General features: G+C 32.8%; 2 protein-coding genes and 1 long non-coding RNA gene across 4 annotated transcripts; 1 reads left to right on the forward strand and 2 right to left on the reverse strand.

The window, feature by feature from the left end:
* On the reverse strand, positions 1 to 9,254 carry LOC110711604. 2 transcript variants are annotated; one of them, XR_002509379.1, is made up of 4 exons: positions 9,001 to 9,254; positions 8,718 to 8,778; positions 6,191 to 6,271; positions 1 to 850 (listed from the first exon to the last, which is right to left on the reverse strand). It is a non-coding gene; the product is annotated as an uncharacterized LOC110711604 (long non-coding RNA). The 2 variants fall into 2 exon arrangements; XR_002509378.1 differs by lacking the exon at positions 1 to 850 and adding an exon at positions 2,875 to 3,372.
* A 1,441-nt stretch (positions 9,255 to 10,695) lies between these two features.
* On the forward strand, positions 10,696 to 16,194 carry LOC110711612 (uncharacterized protein At2g33490-like). The gene is made up of 10 exons (XM_021890024.1): positions 10,696 to 11,308; positions 11,497 to 11,569; positions 11,715 to 11,789; positions 12,118 to 12,179; positions 12,277 to 12,345; positions 12,773 to 12,801; positions 12,892 to 13,099; positions 13,211 to 13,471; positions 13,953 to 14,938; positions 15,745 to 16,194. The coding sequence occupies exons 1-9, from the start codon at positions 11,201 to 11,203 to the stop codon at positions 14,904 to 14,906; spliced, it is 1,839 nt and encodes a 612-aa protein (XP_021745716.1). The 5' UTR covers positions 10,696 to 11,200; the 3' UTR covers positions 14,907 to 14,938; positions 15,745 to 16,194.
* A 600-nt stretch (positions 16,195 to 16,794) lies between these two features.
* LOC110711620 (leucine-rich repeat protein 1-like) lies at positions 16,795 to 20,079 on the reverse strand. Its single transcript, XM_021890035.1, has 7 exons — positions 19,792 to 20,079; positions 19,490 to 19,622; positions 18,925 to 18,996; positions 17,925 to 18,068; positions 17,558 to 17,629; positions 17,404 to 17,475; positions 16,795 to 17,297 (listed from the first exon to the last, which is right to left on the reverse strand). The coding sequence occupies exons 1-7, from the start codon at positions 19,874 to 19,876 to the stop codon at positions 17,219 to 17,221; spliced, it is 657 nt and encodes a 218-aa protein (XP_021745727.1). The 5' UTR covers positions 19,877 to 20,079; the 3' UTR covers positions 16,795 to 17,218.

The following is a 20,079-nucleotide window of genomic DNA, read 5'->3' on the forward strand; positions in this document are numbered from 1 at the left end:
TTTTTTTTTTTTTTTTTTTTTTTATGTTCTAAACTTTTACTACCTATTTTCTAAAGTTTTTCTTATATAGTTATTTATAAATATTGCCTATGTAGGATTCGAACCTATATCAACTATGCATTTGCATAGTGCTCTACCACTTGAGCTAATAGGTTTTTAATATAAATCAACACCCTCCCATAGAAGCCGAGGAAAACAATCACATGCAATGTAGAAACTCAAATGCGACAATTTTGCATAAAGAAGATCTATGGACACCCCATTGAACTTAAATCTCATCACCGGGACAAAAGCATCAGGCACAGGGTGCAATTTTTATGGAACAAAGAATATCAATTGAGTACAATATGACCCTAGGGAGGGACTTTCTGAAAGGAGTTGTAGCATATACAGAAATAAGTAAGACTACTTGGTAACAAGAAATAAGTAAAACAGATACTGCTCAACCAAATTAAATCTCAATCAACAGGACACTTTCTCTTTGAGATGTGTACATTTATCTAAGCATTATTTTTTCTATTCTTATTAAATAATAGCATTGAATTATCACACTCAACAACTATCAGTTAATCACTACATAATACATATTCCGAGAAGCTGAAAGAAATCAATAACTACTTCAATATTTTGAACATAGCATGAATAGTCACAGCTCAATGTTGAAACTTGAAAGCAATGTTAAGTGTCAGAGGTGAAATCTTAGTGAGAGTCCTTTTTTTTTTCAAAATTGTCAGAATGTAAAAAGTTCCACCAGGCAGTGTACATTGTACAGTACATACTCTTACCCCTGATGTAGGATTTCAGGGTCTTCAAAAGTATTTGGAAAGTGGCCCCCTTTACAGATGAAACTCTAAAATAAACAAAACAATGGGGATCAAAATTCAAAAGATTACCTTATAACTTTATAAGGCTAATAAAATACTTCACCTTTATTGATTTGAACTTGTTTGTAGGGGTGGGACTTTTCAAACCGAACCGTGAAACCGCCCGTTACCGAACCGAACCATCACGGACCGATCCGTTTATAAACCGATAAATATAAACCGAAAACCGAACTGAACCGTTCAATATCAAACCGAAACCGAATTGAACCGCTGAATGTCAACCCGTTACGGACCGTAAACCAATAACAAACCAAACTGCGGAAATCCGAACCGAAACGAAACCGAACCGAATGGTTTATAAACCCGTTAATGACCCGAACCGTTTATAAACCGAAACCGTTTAAACCGAAAAAAAACCGTTTAAACCGAACCATTTGTAACCCGCTAACCGGTTAAACCGACCCGTTTATGAACCGAAACCGTTTAAACCGCACGTATAAACCGAACCGTTATAATCCGCTAACCGTCGAAACTGAACTGCCATAACCCGTTAAACCGTTAAAATCGAACTGTTTTCGAATCGCAACCTGTTTAAACTGATCCGATTACAAACTGCTTAATTCAAATTGAATTATTTACAACCTAAATGGCTAAATAGTAAATACAATTAATGTTAATAAATGTAGATCTAATCAAGCGGCGTAGGTTTATACAAAGGTTTATATCACCTAGATCTAGGCCAACGGCATTATTAATATCGTTTCAGATTACTTATTTATTTTAATTACAAGATATATCATTTGTATCATTTTCATTCCAGTAATAATGCTAGTCCACCCAAATTATCTTCATTGTTCCTTCATAAAGATATTCATGATCATCCAATAACACTCAAAGCCTCAAAGGTAACATAAGATTGGAGATGTATGAGATTGCGTTACACAAGTGGCATAAGCATTAGAATATTACTGTACTAGTCAATAAGGCGTACAATCATTCACATTATCACTTTATAAAACTTTCTTATACAAGTATTTTGTAAAGGAGAGGACTAAAATGTTTATAAAACATATTTTTTTAGCTTTTCTTAAATTAAACCAGATATTAAGTAAAAGAATTTTAATAAATACGGAGCCATCCCAAATCTGTAGCCACAATTATTTCATAACATTACCACAAATCCAGCAGATAAATAACATTAAAATTAGAGTAATATCAACAAGTAATTAAAAAAAGTCACCATTTTCATTAATTAAAATTCACAATACATATACCAATACATAATGAAACTACTATCACTACTACCCAGATTAGATTTCAGATTTATCAACTGAAAGATCATCAAGTTTAGGGTTGCAAAAAATGATACATGATAAGATGAAGGGAGGAGTGAGAATGTGAGTGATTTGGGAGCAGAATCTTGAAGCAGCAACACAACACCCAAGAGCAGAGGAAATAGCAGCAACAAGCAGGAACCAGCACACGCAATAACAGATCAGCAACTTATCAGAAGCAAGGAATAATATAAGCAGAAGGGACTCAGCAGGAACTTATTTTTGTTTTTCAAAATTGCTCTCAGATTTACGTTTATCGTATCATCACTGAGCAATGGCTGTTTTAACTTAAAACTTGAAAAATGCTGCCAGCAAGTACATATACATTGAAGTCTCAACATAAATGACAAGGGCAACGATGATTCAAGAAAAATTAAAACAACAAGCATAAGAAACAGCAGCAACAAAACTTATCATAAATTCATAACACAAAAGGCAGCAACACAGCACCTCAAGCTAGCCGGAGGCAGGAACCAGCTCATGCAGGCAACAATATAGGCAATAACAACTCAGAGACAACAACCAAAAGGCAAAAGCACTACCAGCAGGCAGCAACTCATAACAAGTTCAAGCAACTTCAAAATTATAGCTTTTGTTTTTTAAAACTGCTCTCAGATTTACATCACTGAGCAATGGTTGTTTTAACAAAAACTTGAGAAATGCTGCCAGCAAGTACCAAAATACATTTAACTATTTAAGTCTCAACATAAATGACAAGGGCAACGATTTTAAAAGTCTTGAAAAATGCTGCCAGCAAGTCTGAAAATAAATGACAAGGGCAACGATTTTTCAAGATAAAATAAACCACAATGAGACACAAATACCAGTTATGCAGATGAAGCACTTTCGGCTTCAATCTCTTTACCAATAAGGAGGACGTCTTCCTCAACATCCGCTTGATAACCACGACACCAATTTTGGGTGGTAACCAATGCCTCAACATTCTTTGGCAAAAGTTTACCCTTATATTTGATCAAAATACGACCACCCAAACTAAAAGAAGATTCAGAGGCCACCGATGTAATAGGAATGGCCAAAACATCCCTTGCCATATTAGCTAAAATAGGAAGAGAAGAAGCTTGAGATTCCCAGTACTTGAGAACGTCAAAATGTTTCCCTTGAATTAATCGCGAACGAGGTCCATTCAAATATGCCTCAAGATCAGCCAGAGGGCATCTAGTTGAATCATCACATTCGTCATCAACCTCATGCAACTGAAACAGATTTTTTATTAAAAGTTAAATTATGAAATTACAAATAAAAATAGAAGACTACCATTAATATTGAGTATATTGTATAACATAAATACCGTGAAAATATTTTGAGATCTCAACGTGCGATTAGAATTTTCAGATTGAGTTGTGTTTGAAGAGGCAGGATTTCTGCAGCTTGTATTAGATGCATTTGAATAAAATTTATAAAGGTCATAAAAAGCTTCCTTAATCATTTAATCTCGTGTAAGTTATAATTTATAAGAAATGCAATGTTTGAAAATGGAAATTGATTCAATACGATATTGTTAATGTATATGTAATTATAGATTAATTATTATGTATATCATATCGTACGAATGTACGGTTGGTATCATTATCATACTATCATAAGTATCATTGCCTCATTGAATTATTGGTATGTACTACAATCGATAAACATATTTACATATCTGATTATTAAAATTTAAATTTTTAAAACACTTGTTGATCAATCTAATTGAATACTTGTACATTCTTAATTATCGATTTATCGTATTATAAGTATCAACTCATTAAATCATGGTCATGACGCGATCTTTAAAACAATCATGAATTCATGACCCAAACCGCTTATAAACCGAACCGACATGATCCAAACCGTTCATAAACCGAACCAATTGAACTGTGTAAACCCTCCACTAAACCGGCCCATTTCAAACAGAACCGACATGATTCGCACCGTTTATAAACCGAACCGATATTGACCCGGGTAAACCCGCCCCTAAACCGACCCATTTCAAACCAAACCGGCTTGATCCAAACCGTTTGTAAACCGAACTGACATTGACCCGGGTAAACCCGCCCCCTAAACCGATCCGTATCAAACCGAACCGACATAATCCGAATCGTTTATAAACCGACCCGCTTATGACCCAAACCGAATTTAAACCGCAAAGAAATAAACCGAAACCAAACCGAGCCGTGACTAACCCAAACCGAACCAAACCGACCCGCCGGCTAAACTAAACCGTTTCAATCCGAATCGGTCCAAACCGAAACCGACTCAACCCGAGGTCAAACCGAACCGCTAGACCGAAGTCCCACCCCTACTTGTTTGTGATCAAACTCTTAAATTCTAACTTTCAAAACCTGTTTATAGGCCCAATGAACATAGTTACAATAAATAACATAAATATTTGTTTAACCCAAAAATTTCAGGTTGTTTGATAAATTCAGTTTAGGAGCTACAATTTTGTCCCCCCAAAAAAGAAATTATATATATATATAGGAAGACTCATGTAAGAACCCTCCTCTATATAAGAACCCAATCTTATATAAGAACCAATCTCAGTCATTTATTAGTTTTGATCCAACAATCTAAAATGATCATTTAGTAATGGCATTTCTGTAATTCTTCTTTTATGTTCTAATTTTTTTTTTGCCCACTCCTATGTTCTAAATTTGGTCTACTTATGTTCTAATTTTTTTTCCTATATTCTAAATTTAGTCTACTTATGTTCTAAAGTTTTTTTTTTTATGTTCTAAATTTTTTCTATCTATATTCTAAAGTTTTTTTTTTCCTATGTTCTAAATATTCTTTTACCTATGTTCTAAATTCTTTCGCCTATGTTCTAAATTCAGTCTATTTATGTTCTAAAGTTTTTTTTTCCTATGTTCTAAATTTTTACTACCTATGTTCTAAAGTGTTTTATTTTTTTTTTTTTTTTTTTCCTACGTTCTAAATATTCTTTTATATATGTTCTAAATTTTTTTTCCTATGTTCTAAATTTAGTCTACTTATGTTCTAAAGTTTGTTTTTCCTATATTCTAAATTTAGTCTACTTATTTTCAGCTCATATAAATTAGTGCTAATTTAATTTGTTTTATTGAATTTTTTTTTTTTTTTTTAAAAAAAAAACATTTGAAGTTTTTATAGTTATTTATAAAGATAACCTATATAGGAATTGAACCTACATCCTCTATGCATTTGCATAGTGCTCTTCCAATTGAGCTAATAGGTTTTATTATATGTTCTAAATATTATTTGCATATGTTCTAAAATTTATTGCTTAAGCTCTAAATTTTTCAATCTAAGCTCTAAATATATGTATGTTCTAAATTTTTTCCGTATGCTCTAAATTTTATACTATGCTCTAAATTTTTTCTACCTATTTTCTAATTTTATTTTTTCCGTACGTTCTAAATTTTTTCTATCTATGTTCTAAACTTTATCCTATGTTCTAAATTTTTTCTCCCCATGTTCTAAATTTTTAGTATATGTTCTAAACTTATTTTCTATGCTCTTATTTTTTTTTTTCCCAATATTCTAAATAGCCAATTTTTTTTTCCTATGATCTAATTTTTTTTTTTCCCAATGTTCTAATTTTCTAAGTTCTAAATTTTTACTATGTTGCAAATAATTTTCTTATGTTTCAAATTTTTCCTATGTTCTAAAGTTGTTCGTATATTCTACACCTATATTCTTAAGTTTTTTCTACCTATGTTCTATAGTTTTTTTTTTTTTTTTTTCCTATGTTCTAAATATAAAGGTCAAATTTTAGAACATAGGAGTTGTTTAGTAATATATAGATTATCAAACTTCATTATCATGTATGCTTTGATCAAAACTTACATATAGTGCAAATATAAAGGCTTAAGATGAAATTTAAATATAAAGGACAAATATTAGACTACAAAATAAGCTTTCAAACATATATGATAATCTTTAGAACATAACACAAATCTTTAAAACATTATGGAAAACTTTAGAACATAATGGAAAAATTTAGAACAAATTCTGAAACATAATAGGTAAACTTTAGAATATTAGTTTAGTTACCTTTTTCTGCAATAAGTAATTTCTTCTTCTTGTATATTAGTATGTCCTTTTGATTTATCTTCAATTTCGGCTTGCATTTTGCTGCAATTTTAAGAAATAAAAAACATTAGTAACATTCCAACATTAGTACATGAAGCTAATACGGACCACCTAATTGGGCTCAAACAATGATTCATTGAGTTATCACAATATTCAGAAATGAAGATAAGAAGCTAATGCCTTCTCTTTCATTTCCTTCTTTTTACTCACCTATGTTCTAAAGTTTTTTCTACCTATGTTCTAAAGTTTTTTCTACCTATGTATTAAAGTTTTGTTTTCCTATGCTCTAAATATTTTCTACCTATGTTCTAAAGTTTTTTTTTCCTATGTTCTAAATATTCTTTTACCTATGTTCTAAATTCTTTTGCCTATGTACTAAATTTAGTCTACTTATGTTCTAAAGCTTTTTTTCCCCTATGTTCTAAATTTTTACTACATATGTGCTAAAGTTTTTTTTTTTTTCCTATGTTCTAAACATTCTTTTACCTATGTTCTAAATTTAGTATACTTATGTTCTAAAGTTTTTTTTTTTTCTATGTTCTAAATTTTTTCAACCTAATTTCTAATTTTTTCCTATGTTTTAAATTTTTTCTACCTATGTTCTAAAGTTTTTTTCCTATGTTCTAAATATTCTTTTACCTATGTTCTAAATTATTTTTTTTCCTATGTTCTAAACTTTTTTTTTCCTATGTTCTATACTTTTTCATATGTTCCGAATATTTTTTCCTATGTTCTAAACTTTTTTTCTTCAGCTACAGCGAGCTCAAGAAAGCAACGGTTAACTTTAAGGAAGTTCTAGGAAAAGGAGGATTTTTGGTACCGTTTACAAGGGTGTTCTGGGAGATGACAGAGTAGTTGCTGTGAAGAAACTAGAAAATGTGTCCAAGGAGAAGAAGAATTTTGGGCTGAAGTGAGCACAATTGGTAAAATCAATTATATGAACCTTGCACGAATGTGGGGTTTTTGTTCCGAAAAAAATCATAGACTCTTGGTATATGAGTTTGTAGAAAATGGGTCATTGGACAGGCACCTGTTCTCAGTCAGAACTGTTTTTGGTTGGAAGGAGAGGTTCAAAGTTGCATTAGGCACAGCAAAAGGCTTAGCTTACCTTCACCATGAGTGCCTAGAATGGGTTATTCATTGTGATGTCAAACCTGAAAATATACTGCTGGATGAGAATTTCAAGCCAAAAATTTCAGATTTCGGCCTTGCAAAGTTATGTCAAAGAGGGGGTCATGGCTCATCAGAGCTGACTAGGATTAGAGGCACAAAAGGTTATATGGCTCCTGAATGGGCAATCAATCTTCCCATTACTGCAAAAGTCGATGTCTACAGTTATGGAGTCGTGATCCTTGAGGTTGTAAGGGGTATACGACTATCAAGTTTGGTAGTAGATGATGAACACCATGGCATAGAGAAATACCAGAAATGGTAAAATTTGTAATATGCCGTTAAAGGCGGAGAGCAAATTAACCAGAGGATAATAGAGAAACATAATATCATCTTCACTTCCTAGATCTAATATTGTTTTATCTAAAGGATCAGATAAGGATATCTTACAACCCTTCCACATACAAATTATTACATAGTGCTTGTCTACACTAAAGTTAGTGCACTAACTTGAGATCCTTCTTCAGTAAGATCTGACCTAAGCCAAAGGCAATTAACATTAAGGCTCCACCTCCATCTCCACCCCCCCCCCCTCCTCAAAGCCAATGAAATGGACACAAGGGAGAGAAAAAAGGAGCAAAGGTATATATTCAGACAATACTACAGAAGCATAACACAATTTCCCTTCAGAAGAAAAAGCTAGCTCTGAGCCTCTGACAGAATGAAATTTATGCCTCTAATTTGCATCAGCATATTAGGAAGTATAAATTTAAGGCAGTTTTCTAACCAAGTTCTATCACAAGTGAAGAGCATGGTAATATTACTGCCTTACTGGTCAATTTCAGATCAACATCACAAAAGAAAAATGATAACTCACTGGCATTCTAGCATTAGCATCACCTAGACACCATAATAATAGTATTATTAATGCTAAAAAATGAAATAAAGAGAAGAGGCAAGATAAGATATATCACTAGAAAAACTATAAATTTACTCTGGCTCATACTGAATACCTCTATGAACATCCAAACAAAGTGACTTTTTACCTAGAATTATTGCTTTTTGCTAGTCTAACATGAATGTCAATTTAGAACACAATGTCAATTTACTTAAAAGTTAGAACACAAAGAGAAGAAACAAGGGCAGTGGTTTATCTTATAATTCAAAGAGGTTCAGTACACAAAGCTGCTATATATGAAAAACAAGGCTCAGGTGCATCAACAATTGCTACTTCTCTGTCACCACCTTTGACAAGTTGACACCAACAATTTTAAAAATGATCAAAAATCGCCCAACAAAACCGCACACAGATCGCACAAAAAATGGTAAAATGACGAAAAAATCAAACAATAATAATCAAGAGTAACACTAAAATTACCTAATATTTCAAGTCTTAAAATCGCTGTAATTTGAACCCTTAAATCGCCGAATTTTGAACCCTAAATTGCCGAAAATAAATGAAAATCAAATCAGAAAAATGCAGAATCGACTTTTTTCATGCGGAATTCATGAAAATCAAATCAGAAAATCGATAAATCACATCGCAAAAATCAAATCATAAAAATCGCAAAAAATAAAATCGCAAAAATAAAATCGAAAAATCTACTTGAACATCATGCGCTTTTCATGAAAATTTGAACAAAATTGAAAAAGGAACGTACCTAATTTGAGCAATTTTAGTTGTTTATGTAAAATTTGAACAAAAAATTGCAGGAATTTGTGTTCGAATTTGGGATTTGAGGAGAGAGAAAGACAATAGGTTTGAAAGTTTGAGGAGAGAGAAAATTTTGGACGGTGGGTTAGGTGTTTGAGGAAGGATACTTGTTTTAATCTTAATCGTCCAAAATTACTTAATCGTACGGTTGAGATTGGTTCTTATATAATTAAGATTCTTATATAGTGAGGGGTTCTTATCGGATCCCTCCTATATATATATATATATATATATATATATATATATATATATATATATATATATATATATATTATATATATATACGGAGTACATGCTACGGAACAAGCAAATTGTAGAAAGTCTCAATAGGATGTTGAAAACTAAGGTGGGGTCCAAACAATAGAGTCAAAGTCAACACGATCGTTAGAAAAAATTGCCCGCTCAAAAAAGCTTATGGGCGCTTTTGTTGTTTGATGAGTGTAGAAACAAGAAAAGGTCCAAAACGAAATCAATTTTAAAAATCCTCACAAATCAAAGTTTATTTTAATTATCATGAAATCATTGTTATAACTTATAAATCTTATAATCTTGTAACTATTTACAATTTAATACTTAATTATAAAACATCTTAATTTTGTTAAAAAAAATAAAACATCTTAATTATTACTAATATACAATAATAAAAATAAAAAAATAAAAAAAAAAACACACAAATATAGTTATGCAGAAGTTTTGTTTAATTTGATTCGCATGCTTTTATAATATCAAAATTTATGAGATTTTACTAGTACGTAATTAGAGATATTTAACGTATTTTCAATGGTATGCTAATTATCAAATTAACAAGTCATGATATATAAGAGCTCAATTTATTCTCCTTTTTATAGCCAATCTGTACCCGAACAATTACTACTAAATGGTTATTTAATTTAAACGAGCCCTATTTGCCAAAAGAAGATTGGCCACCATCATTACAATGTTGGCCTTTTTTTTTTTGTCAAGCAAATTTTTGATTTCAACTCCAACAACCAAGCTAATTGTCTTAAACTTATAAAAATTGCAAGCAAATCCCTATTTACAACTAATGTAAATGCACTAATAGTTAAAGGTGGATTGACAACATGGACCCATAAACACAAAACACAACTAAGAAACAGAGAGAGTGTCATTTTACGCCCAAAATTATAATAATAAGTCACATATATGAATAATATGATCACTATTTACGATAACGTATACGTAAATTTTGCCATTTTTTGTTTAACGTCCTCATATATATATATATATATATATATATATATATATGTCACATTCCTTTAAATAATTATGGCTTTAAAACTAGAAAACTATAATATATATACACCAAAATATGATCATATATTTTGATTATAACATTACTCCATATATTATTTTTTAAGCTCCGTTAACAAAAACGTGTTTAAAGTAGGCGTACTTAGTATGAAGTATTTGTGTATATAAACGTGAAAATCAGCTTTATCAATTGATTTAAAATGTGAAAAGTAGTATTTCTAACAAAATTCTAAACGGGAAGAGTGTGAGTATAACAAACTATTATTAGAGCTCTGTTAACAAAAAACCGTGTTAAAATAATAGAATTCGTACTCCGTAACTGATTCTTGAACGGACGAATTATATTGCTTCTTTCCATCTAAGTCTTAACTTCCTAAATTTGGATTTTAGAAGTTGTATTTCAAGGGCAAATGCATCAAGTTCTCATTTCATAAAATTCTAAAAAGGAAGAAAGAAAGAAGAAAGAAAAAGAGAAAAACAAAAAAATATATAAAGTAGAGATATAAATATAAATATATTTATATCATATGATATGATTTCATTTTCGTTTCATAATCGTTTCCATATTGGTACGTCGACGAGTACATAGAAAAATTCAACAACAAAGTCTCGCACGAAGACGAAGACGAACAACTAAGAAGAACGCATTAGTTGAACAAAGCCTAATTCACACATAAAGGGTGTGAAATTACCTAATTTCATTTTCGAATTCATCAATTTCAATTTTTTTTATACAATTTTGGGAGGATTTTTTGTTGATTGCATCGCAAGTTTTCTCCGCCATTAATTCTTCAATTTCGACCTTCGCAATTTCTCTCTCTTCTGCAATTGGTGGCGAAATTTCTGGGTTGAAGAAATTTCTGTAAAAAAAAAAAATGAAGACTTCATTGAAGAAATTGCTTAATCATCACAATAAGCACAATAACAAAGACAGAAAAATTCAGCCTCTTGTTCAATTGGATGAGCTTGCTAAAGCTTCCGAGGTCTGTTTTTTTAGGGTTTAATTTCGATTTTTTGATTGATTTTTATGCAATGTTTATTCAATTTCAATGTATAATTGTTGGTGAAAATAAAGAATTTCATAATTCTTCAATTTTGATGTTTATATAATTATTAATTTTGTAAAATGAATTTGAAATTAACGTGCAATTTTATGTTTTGAATTGAGCAGGCTATGCAAGATATGAAAGACTGTTATGATAGTTTGCTTTCTGCTGCTGCTGCGGCAACAAATAGTGCATATGGTATGATGATTTTTAATTTCTTTTACACTTTAATTATTTTGTATATAAAATTATGAATCAATGTAGTTATTTTGCAATTGTAGCACAAAATTATTATGGAATCGTGTGTATAATTTTTTCTAAAATGATTTCTGATATTCTTCAGAATTTTCTGAATCATTGCGTGAGATGGGTGTTTGCCTCCTTCAGAAAATTGCATTGAATGATGATGAAGAATCTGGTGAGTTTTCGAAATTCGATTTGATTTTCTGCTTCATGTGTTTTGAAACTTATGTCATCTAATTGTTGTTTATCTTCACTTTGAAAATACAGAGACTGGCTTAGTAAACCTGCATTTCATATTAAGTAGCTTTTCTTATCAGAATAACATCAGTTCTCTTTTCATGCTTAGCAACTGATATTTACCCTTGTTAAATTATTTATTTTGGTTCCTACTTATGATATATTTCTTTTTCTGTACTTCCTTTTTGTGTTCATAATTGACTGATTTCGATCTAGTAATTGTTGTTTGTCCTTCCTTTAACCCGAATTTCATTACTTGCCTGTAGGTAAAGTGATGTTGATGCTTGGAAAAGTGCAGTTTGAACTCCAAAAGCTTGTTGATAGCTATGTGAGTCCATTTTGTAATTTGCACAGGGCATTCAATTTGACAATATATACATCTGGTTTACTTTGAATATCACTAATCTTGTCCTTTTACTTTTCAGCGCAATCATATTTTCCAAACTATCACGGTTCCATCAGAGTCACTTATAAATGAGCTTCATACTGTCGAGGTTAGTTTGTTTTGCCACTACTTTTTTGTTTTGTTTCAATTTTTATTTATGTGGTAATGGTATGTGTCACAAAGTCACAGTTAGTGTGTGTCTGGTGGTGCTAATTATTGTACATTGACACAAGATTAAAACTTTATCCTCCCTTCTTTCAACTTCTTGTTTTGCTGAGTGCTGGTTATTTTTATTATGGAATGTCGCCCTTGCAGAAATATCTCTTGCCTCATTCAGCCTTATTGCATTATCATATAAAGGAATGCCCAATCACCCCCCCCCTTTTTTTTAATTGAAGATGGTTCACCTGCCCTGAGTTTTGTATCTTGGGTTTGGCATATGTAGGGGTAAGGGTTGAAAGGAGGACTTTCTTGATGTCATTTTTTGATTCGAATTTGGCTGTGCCTGATGCATTGTATTTGAAATTGTATTGCAGGAAATGAAGCATCAATGTGATGAGAAAAGGTGATTCTGTTTTAAGGGTTTGAATCTCCATTTTAACCATTTTTTGCATTTAATCAAGCAGCCCTTAACCTCGTGCTTTGGGTTTTGCAGGGAATTATTTGAGTACATGAGAACAAAATACCGGGAGAAAGGAAGATCCAAAAGTGGGAAGGGGGACACTTTTACACTGCAGCAATTACAAGCAGCAAAAGATGAATTTGATGAAGAAGCTACCTTGTTTGTCTTTCGTTTAAAGTCTTTGAAACAAGGGCAGTCCAGAAGCCTTCTTACTCAGGCAGCACGCCACCATGCTGCTCAGGTTATTATCTTATTATTGAGCTATTTCTTTTTTGCTATTTTTTTTGGGCCATAGTTGCTCTCTGATACTTTTTATAACTAGATTTTGATTTATGTTTTTGCTGGCAAACAGTTGTCTTTCTTTAGGAAGGCGCTTAAGTCACTTGAGGCAGTGGAACCACATGTGAATTTGGTGACTCATCAGCAACATATAGATTACCAGTTCACTGGCCTCAACGATGATGAGACAGAAGATGTCGAAGATGATGATGACAGTGAAGATGATGATGTTAGCAGCACCTCTAGCATGGAAGATGAAGAAGATTTGAGATCCGATTATCAACGTAATGATCGGCAGCTCAGTTATATGTCTGCTGCAAGAAGCAATATGGAGGTTGGTAGAATTTTACTCAACTTTTGGCTGAAAGAATCTCCATGCATTATCCTTTTCTTGTCTTTCCAATTGTCTGATGTCAGTTTTGTGCTAAACCTGTTAATCATAAAAGGACTTCAAAGCAAGAGTAATACAGATTATGGTGATCATTGATTTTTTTTATGTGGCCTAGAAGAGAATTTTAAGGCTAGTCTCACCCATATCTTCTCCCTTATGCTCTTGCACTCCTCCATATCTTTTGCTTTTCTGCATACTTAATAGAGCTAGGAAGGCTTGTCGCTTGTCAGTTTTTTTTTTTTTTTTTTTCTAACCCATATGGTTGTCTTTTTGAAACTCTTGCACAATTTTATAACATGGTTCATTTGTTTCTATCCATTGTTTGCTTGAACATTTTCTGGTTTCTTTCTTTCTGAGTGTGTTGCATGTTTCACAATGACAAAAGGTCAGTTGGATTTATGTCAGAAAAGTGTGTAATCTGCAGGGAAATGTGAAAGCTAGCCATGAGGATTCTTTTATAAGAGAAAAGAAGATCCTCAGTCAATCAGCCCCACTGTTTACTCAGCGGAAGTTTGAACCAGCTGAAAGGATAAGATTGATGCAGCCATCGTCATCTAGGAAGTTCCATTCTTATGTTTTGCCTAAACCAGGTGATACGAGTAGGGTTTCTGCTTTACAAACCAAGGCACTTCCTCTGCATGCTGAGAATTTATATCATTCATCTCCTCTGGAGCCGAACACGTATGAAAAGATTGTGCGAACTGAAACCTTGTCTGGTCCTATCCTCATAAGCTCAAAGTCAGTATTGAAAGAAAGTAATAACATCAGAATTCCCCCACCTTTGACAGAGGGTATTTCAGTGCAGCAGCTGAAACCTGAGATCACATTGAGTAGCAAAAAACTCAAATTACAATCCTTTTCTGGTCCTTTGACTAGCAAACCTTTGTCAACCAAGCCTTCGTTATCTGCTGGCAATCCTGTAAGTGCCACTGGTGTTCCGCCATTTTCCTCCGGACCCATTTTTAGGAGTACTGTACATCGATCAGCATCATCCCCTGTGATATCCCCTACTACCTCACCAACTTTCACCTCTCCGAGAATAAATGAGCTTCATGAGCTTCCTAGGCCTCCAGTGCACTTTATATATGGTTCTGGCAGACCTTCAGACACTGTTGGACATTCTGCACCATTGGTGTCAAGAAGTTCCGAGAATTCTGCTGCTAGTAAATTCTCTTTGCCTAAGATAGCATCCCCATTACCTACTCCTCCTCGAATAGGTTACTACTCCATGCCCTTAAGTGGTGCTTCTGGAACAGCAACAAAATCACCACCTTCCAGGCCTTCGGAAACTTCACCTGGTTCAGAGAAGTCGGGTGATATTTTCTCACCTCCTTTGACACCAATGATGTTAGAAAATCAGCATCCAACAAAAAGTTGATTTGGACCATCTTGTAGGCTGCTTTACCAGAGGTAAACTTTATCTTGTTTTCCCGTCTGAAAGTTGTGCTTCAAACATTAATAATTGATATTAGATTGCATTGTTGCTTGGATATTCTTGAAGTTCTGCTATATCTATTCATCAAGTATATGAACCTTGTATTCTGACCAAAAAAAGAAAAAAAATAGACTTTATGCACCTGTATTGGGGCTGTATACAATCTGGATGAAGCAAATTATCTTATATCCAAAAGCAGGCATTAAATTTTGTTATTGTTGTACTCGCAGTGTATTTGGCTTTTCTCTCTGAAACTTTACCACATATTTTCTCATAGTTAGAGGAAAGTATAATTCATTTAAAACCTCTTTACCATTATGCTTTCAAATGTTATTGAAAGTTTGAAACTTATACTCAATAGCTTATAAAATTGAGTGTCTTTTACATTGAAGGAGATATATATTACAGCGCAGTCCTTGTGAAATTACAGGTTTTAATATTTGTTATTCTTGTGTTATGTTTGGCTTTTCAATGCCCTTGTGAAGTTGTAGGTTTTAATTTTTGTTATCCTAGTAGTATGTTTGGCTTTTCACTGCTAAGCCTTACCACATATTTTCTATTAATTGCAGAGGACAGCACAATTAATTTACAACCTCTTTGCCATTTTGCTTTCAAATTATAGTGCAATCCCTGTTAAATTAATTTAGTTTTTTTTTTTTTACCCAGTTGCTTGTTGATGATGAATCAACTTCAAGAATATATGTGCAAGAATTTCTAATTTTCAGCTAAAATTAAAAAAAGCTATTCTTGCAGCTAACTAGTATCTTATCTATTTTTGCAGGTCTTATGCATAGTTTGCACCACCTACTGGGCCTATCTGCTCGTAAGTTGGCGCCTAGAAAATCACAGGAACAAGCCCCTGTATAGACTGTACTTGTTTGTGATCATAAAATGCATACAAGCTGGTTATATAGGTATTACAACATGTTTGTTTGTAAAAGAGCATAGATTATATGGCATAGAAAATTAGGAGATAATCTGCTCTTCATTGTTATATGATATAGTCTGTACCATTGGTAGAAAAATGTGCAGAAAGTTCTTCCTTAAGGTACTGCAGAAATTAGGCCTCTGTACATGGTTGCATAATTCTTTTGAAATTACAATATATATTTGTTTATAGGAGTATTATTTTCTTTGTAATAGGAATTTCCCGATTTTCGGGTATTTTTTGCAGAATATAAAGTTTGTAAGATGATATTGTTCATTTTCATTCCAAATTTAATTACTCCCTAGTCCCTACTACTTTGACAGCTTCACTAGTAACATGATCCTGCTTCCTTGGTTAGTAGCTTTTTAGATTTCTCTGTACATCCAATTTTGATTGTTTGAACAAAACCAGTATATGTTAAACTATCTAGATAAGTCTTGAGAATATTTTGCAAAGCTTGCTTATTTGCGGCGAAAGTGTAAAGGAAAACTAGCGTAACTATAATTTATGGGCAAAAATGAATTATAGTTTGGGTGCATCTAGCTGCCCGAACTTTGACTAGTAGTAACCATAACTATTGATAAGGGTACGTGTGCCATTACTTATCCTTTTATTGTCAAAAATGTTTCATTTTGAGTCAAAGAATAACAATTAATGGCAAGCGTTGTACCCCAATTAATAGTTGGTGGTATGCCGACTACTAGTCAAAGTTCAGGGTGCTAGGTGCACCAAAGCTATATTTAAGGGTAATTTTGCCTAATTTATGAGGAATTAAAAGGAACCTTTGGTTAGTTAATTAAGTCTCCCGTATTAACCTTCTTCGTTCTGAAAAAAAATGCTACTCTTCATTTCAATCTGATGTCTTTTTACCTAGTAAATCTGTAACAAAAAAATTACTTGAAATTACAATGATTACTGTGCTTCTTTAGTCTTTCAATCTTTCCACAAACAAAAGTCTTTTCATGCATGATGCATCCGAATATCCGATATTACAGAAGATACGGAAACAAGCAATTTCCGAGAGGTTCAAACCAATTAGAAAATCTACCTCCACAATAAGCTTCCTTACAAAGGAATGAAACCAGTTACAAAACAAGTACTAGTACTAGTAGTTCTGAGGGTTTATAGATATATTACATTTGGGGACAAAACCAAACTCAAAATAAGGATTCATCCAACTTCGAGTCTCTGTCTTAACATCAGACAGAGAATCCTATGGACTAGCGCCTGTTGTTCTCCCTTTTTGATGCAGTATAATGTTAATTATCAGATATTCCTATTACATAATCGCTGTTTTTGCCAAGTAATCTTGCGCCTCTTTGAAATTTCAGTAACATTCTTTGCTGGAGTCATATCGCACAAACCCGATCAATTCCGGTCCTTCTATCCTGGGATTGTTCACAAAACTGCAATAGTCACAGCAGGAAAACAGACCTTTTAGTCAGTCCAGCAGGTAAAATACAGTAATGGAAATTAGCGCCTTAAAGTTAGAAGAATGTAAATTGTGATCACCTCTCCTCTGTGAATTTAGAGAATGAACCAGCTGTTGGAAAGGTACCACACAAGTTATTGTTTGACACATTTCTGCAGCCATCAAATGAAGATTGTGAGAATACAGTTTTTCCCCTTAAAGAGGTAATACGAAGTGTATGATTGAGAGGCATACAGGATCTTAAGGTTTCCAAGCTTGGTAAGCTCTCTGGGGATTCTTCCTGTCAGATTGTTGTTGTTCAATCGTCTGCATACGTAAAGAGCCATCATTAGAAGCAGCTAAACATCATTAACAAAAACGCAATGACAATGTAAAAATAAATCACTTGATTCATGTCAAAACTGTGTGCAGCATAATGATCCTAATTTTATACTGCAACTTTGATAAAACCTCCAAGCACGCATCTCATTCTTGTGTTTGCATGAAGATATTCATTAAAGATGGTTCCTGATTACATTAAATTTCAATTTCCATCTTTGGTAAAAATACAGTTATACAGATTAAAGAAAAGGAACTCGTTAACAGTAATTTCAATACTTACAGAAATTTAAGGTTGGAGAGCTTAGACAGTGACGAAGGAATTGGACCGGTCAGATTATTGTGAAACAGATCTAAGCTCACAAGGCTCTTTAACCCACCAAGCTCCTTTGGTATCTGGCCTACAAAGTTGTTCGTGTACAGTTCCCTGACAAAACCGAACCAAAGTTTAGTCACTCAATTAATTAATCATCCATAATGACGTACTAATTGCTACCTGTCTCAGCATCAACTTATATGGTACTAAGTACTAATTAACATAGTGGAGCCTCAAATTATCAAAGAGACTGGTCCAAAATTTCCTGTGCTCAACTTATGGGTGGTGGGTAGGTTCAAATTCCATCCACAACCACATATCAAACTGATAGTGAAATAACATCAGTCATGTTTTGTTATTAGTAACGTTCATAATAAATAAAGCAGAAAAGATTACCAAGTTCAAGTGGGTACAAGACTATTGCATATATTGGGTCGGACAATAACTGTATTGTTCTTCGAGAAAGGATTAACCCATCTCTAAGTGAATTATTTTTTTCACTCCAAAATACCGTTTCATTCAATCAAACTACATTAATTCGCCCTTGAGAGTAGGTAAAAAATCGACTTTCATTAGTCTCATAGCATTCGATATAACAATAACATAATTACATCCTCAGCCGTAATTTCTCGAAACTCAATATTACTAAAGAAGTAAACTTATTTTTACAAATTTTGAAAAAATTTAAGGGGTGAACTTAAAAGAACCTAAGAAAAGAACATTTTCAAAAATTCATAAAAACTTACTTTATGAAAATAAGGAGGTGAGCATGAATGCAGCAAGATAACTCACAAGTCAAGTTCAGATGCAATAAATAAATAGATAGATAGGTAGATAGCTCTACTGTAAATTCTGCAGTTGATTGAATTTAATTAAATACAAAGGTCAACTAGATTACTTGTCATATTAAGGCAGTACTTATTGCTGAAAAAAAAAAAAAAAAAAAAAAAAAAAAAAAAAAACTTACAAGTATTGAAGGTGCTCAAGCTTTCCCAACTCTGGAACTAATTTTCCTGATAACTTTGCATTTCCAAGATCCCTGTTATCCAATAATTTTACACTAATTAACATTTTACTTACAAGTTAAAGGAAAATGATATATACAGCCGAATAGCCCTCATATGGCTAAAAGCGGAAATATTAAGCTAAATAAATCATTAGTTACACCAAATGACGGGTAATTTTATCATTCATTCCAAAGTTAATACCAATTCAGGTAATTAGCTAGTATTATTCTCTAATGAAATTTTTTTTTACCAACTTTATACATTAATTAACTCAAAACATGGACATTGATATGACCATATGTTGTTGATATTTGGGTCCAAAACTCCAGTTGCAGGGAATTAATCATACTTAAGCATAAATTTAACAGAATGACTAGCTACCACCTCTAAAAGTTATTCCTGTTTTATCAGTGATTATTGCCCCACAGAAAAATTTAAGACACGAACAACTTTTAGAGACGTAGGGGTACTAATTACGAGTAATCGAAATTAGGAAGACGCAAAGTGAGAAGAGAGAGAAATTACAGGCGGGTGACCCGATTATGATGGTCACAGGTAACATGAAACCAAGTACAAGGGTCAACAAGGGTCGGATCCCAACTCTGCAACACATTTCCCGGGTCAATTACTGACCTTCTCAGAGCATACAGAGCATCCCCTGTAAATTACATCAACATTTTTAAAATTATAAACCCACCAAAAAAATAAAAATAAAAGAAACTTTTTTAATTTATATGTTCATTTCTTTAATTAGAAATAAGATATAAACTTTATGTTTAATCAGAAATTAAATCCAGAAATGAAGAAACATAATGAGCAGAATATACCTTCTAAATTAGCATGAACACAGAAAGGTGTTGATAAAATTGAAAGGAAAGTGATTGCAAAGAAAATTAGAGACTGAATTTCCATTGTTACAAAACTTGAAGGTGCAGTTTTTGAAAGGGTGTTTGAAATCACGTTGATTGTGTGAGAGAGGAGAGAGAAAGAGAGACAAGAATGTAAGTTGGGTGGGTTGGGGTTCAGTGAGAAGTGGAAGTGTTTGTTTTGGTAAAGAGGACTAATGACGATGTTTGTGTTGTTTTGTGTGTGATTTTGGGGTTTGTTAATTATTT

The sequence above is a fragment of the Chenopodium quinoa genome, unplaced genomic scaffold (genome assembly GCF_001683475.1).
Source record: "Chenopodium quinoa cultivar QQ74 unplaced genomic scaffold, ASM168347v1, whole genome shotgun sequence".
In the NCBI taxonomy this organism is placed as follows: domain Eukaryota; kingdom Viridiplantae; phylum Streptophyta; class Magnoliopsida; order Caryophyllales; family Amaranthaceae; genus Chenopodium; species Chenopodium quinoa.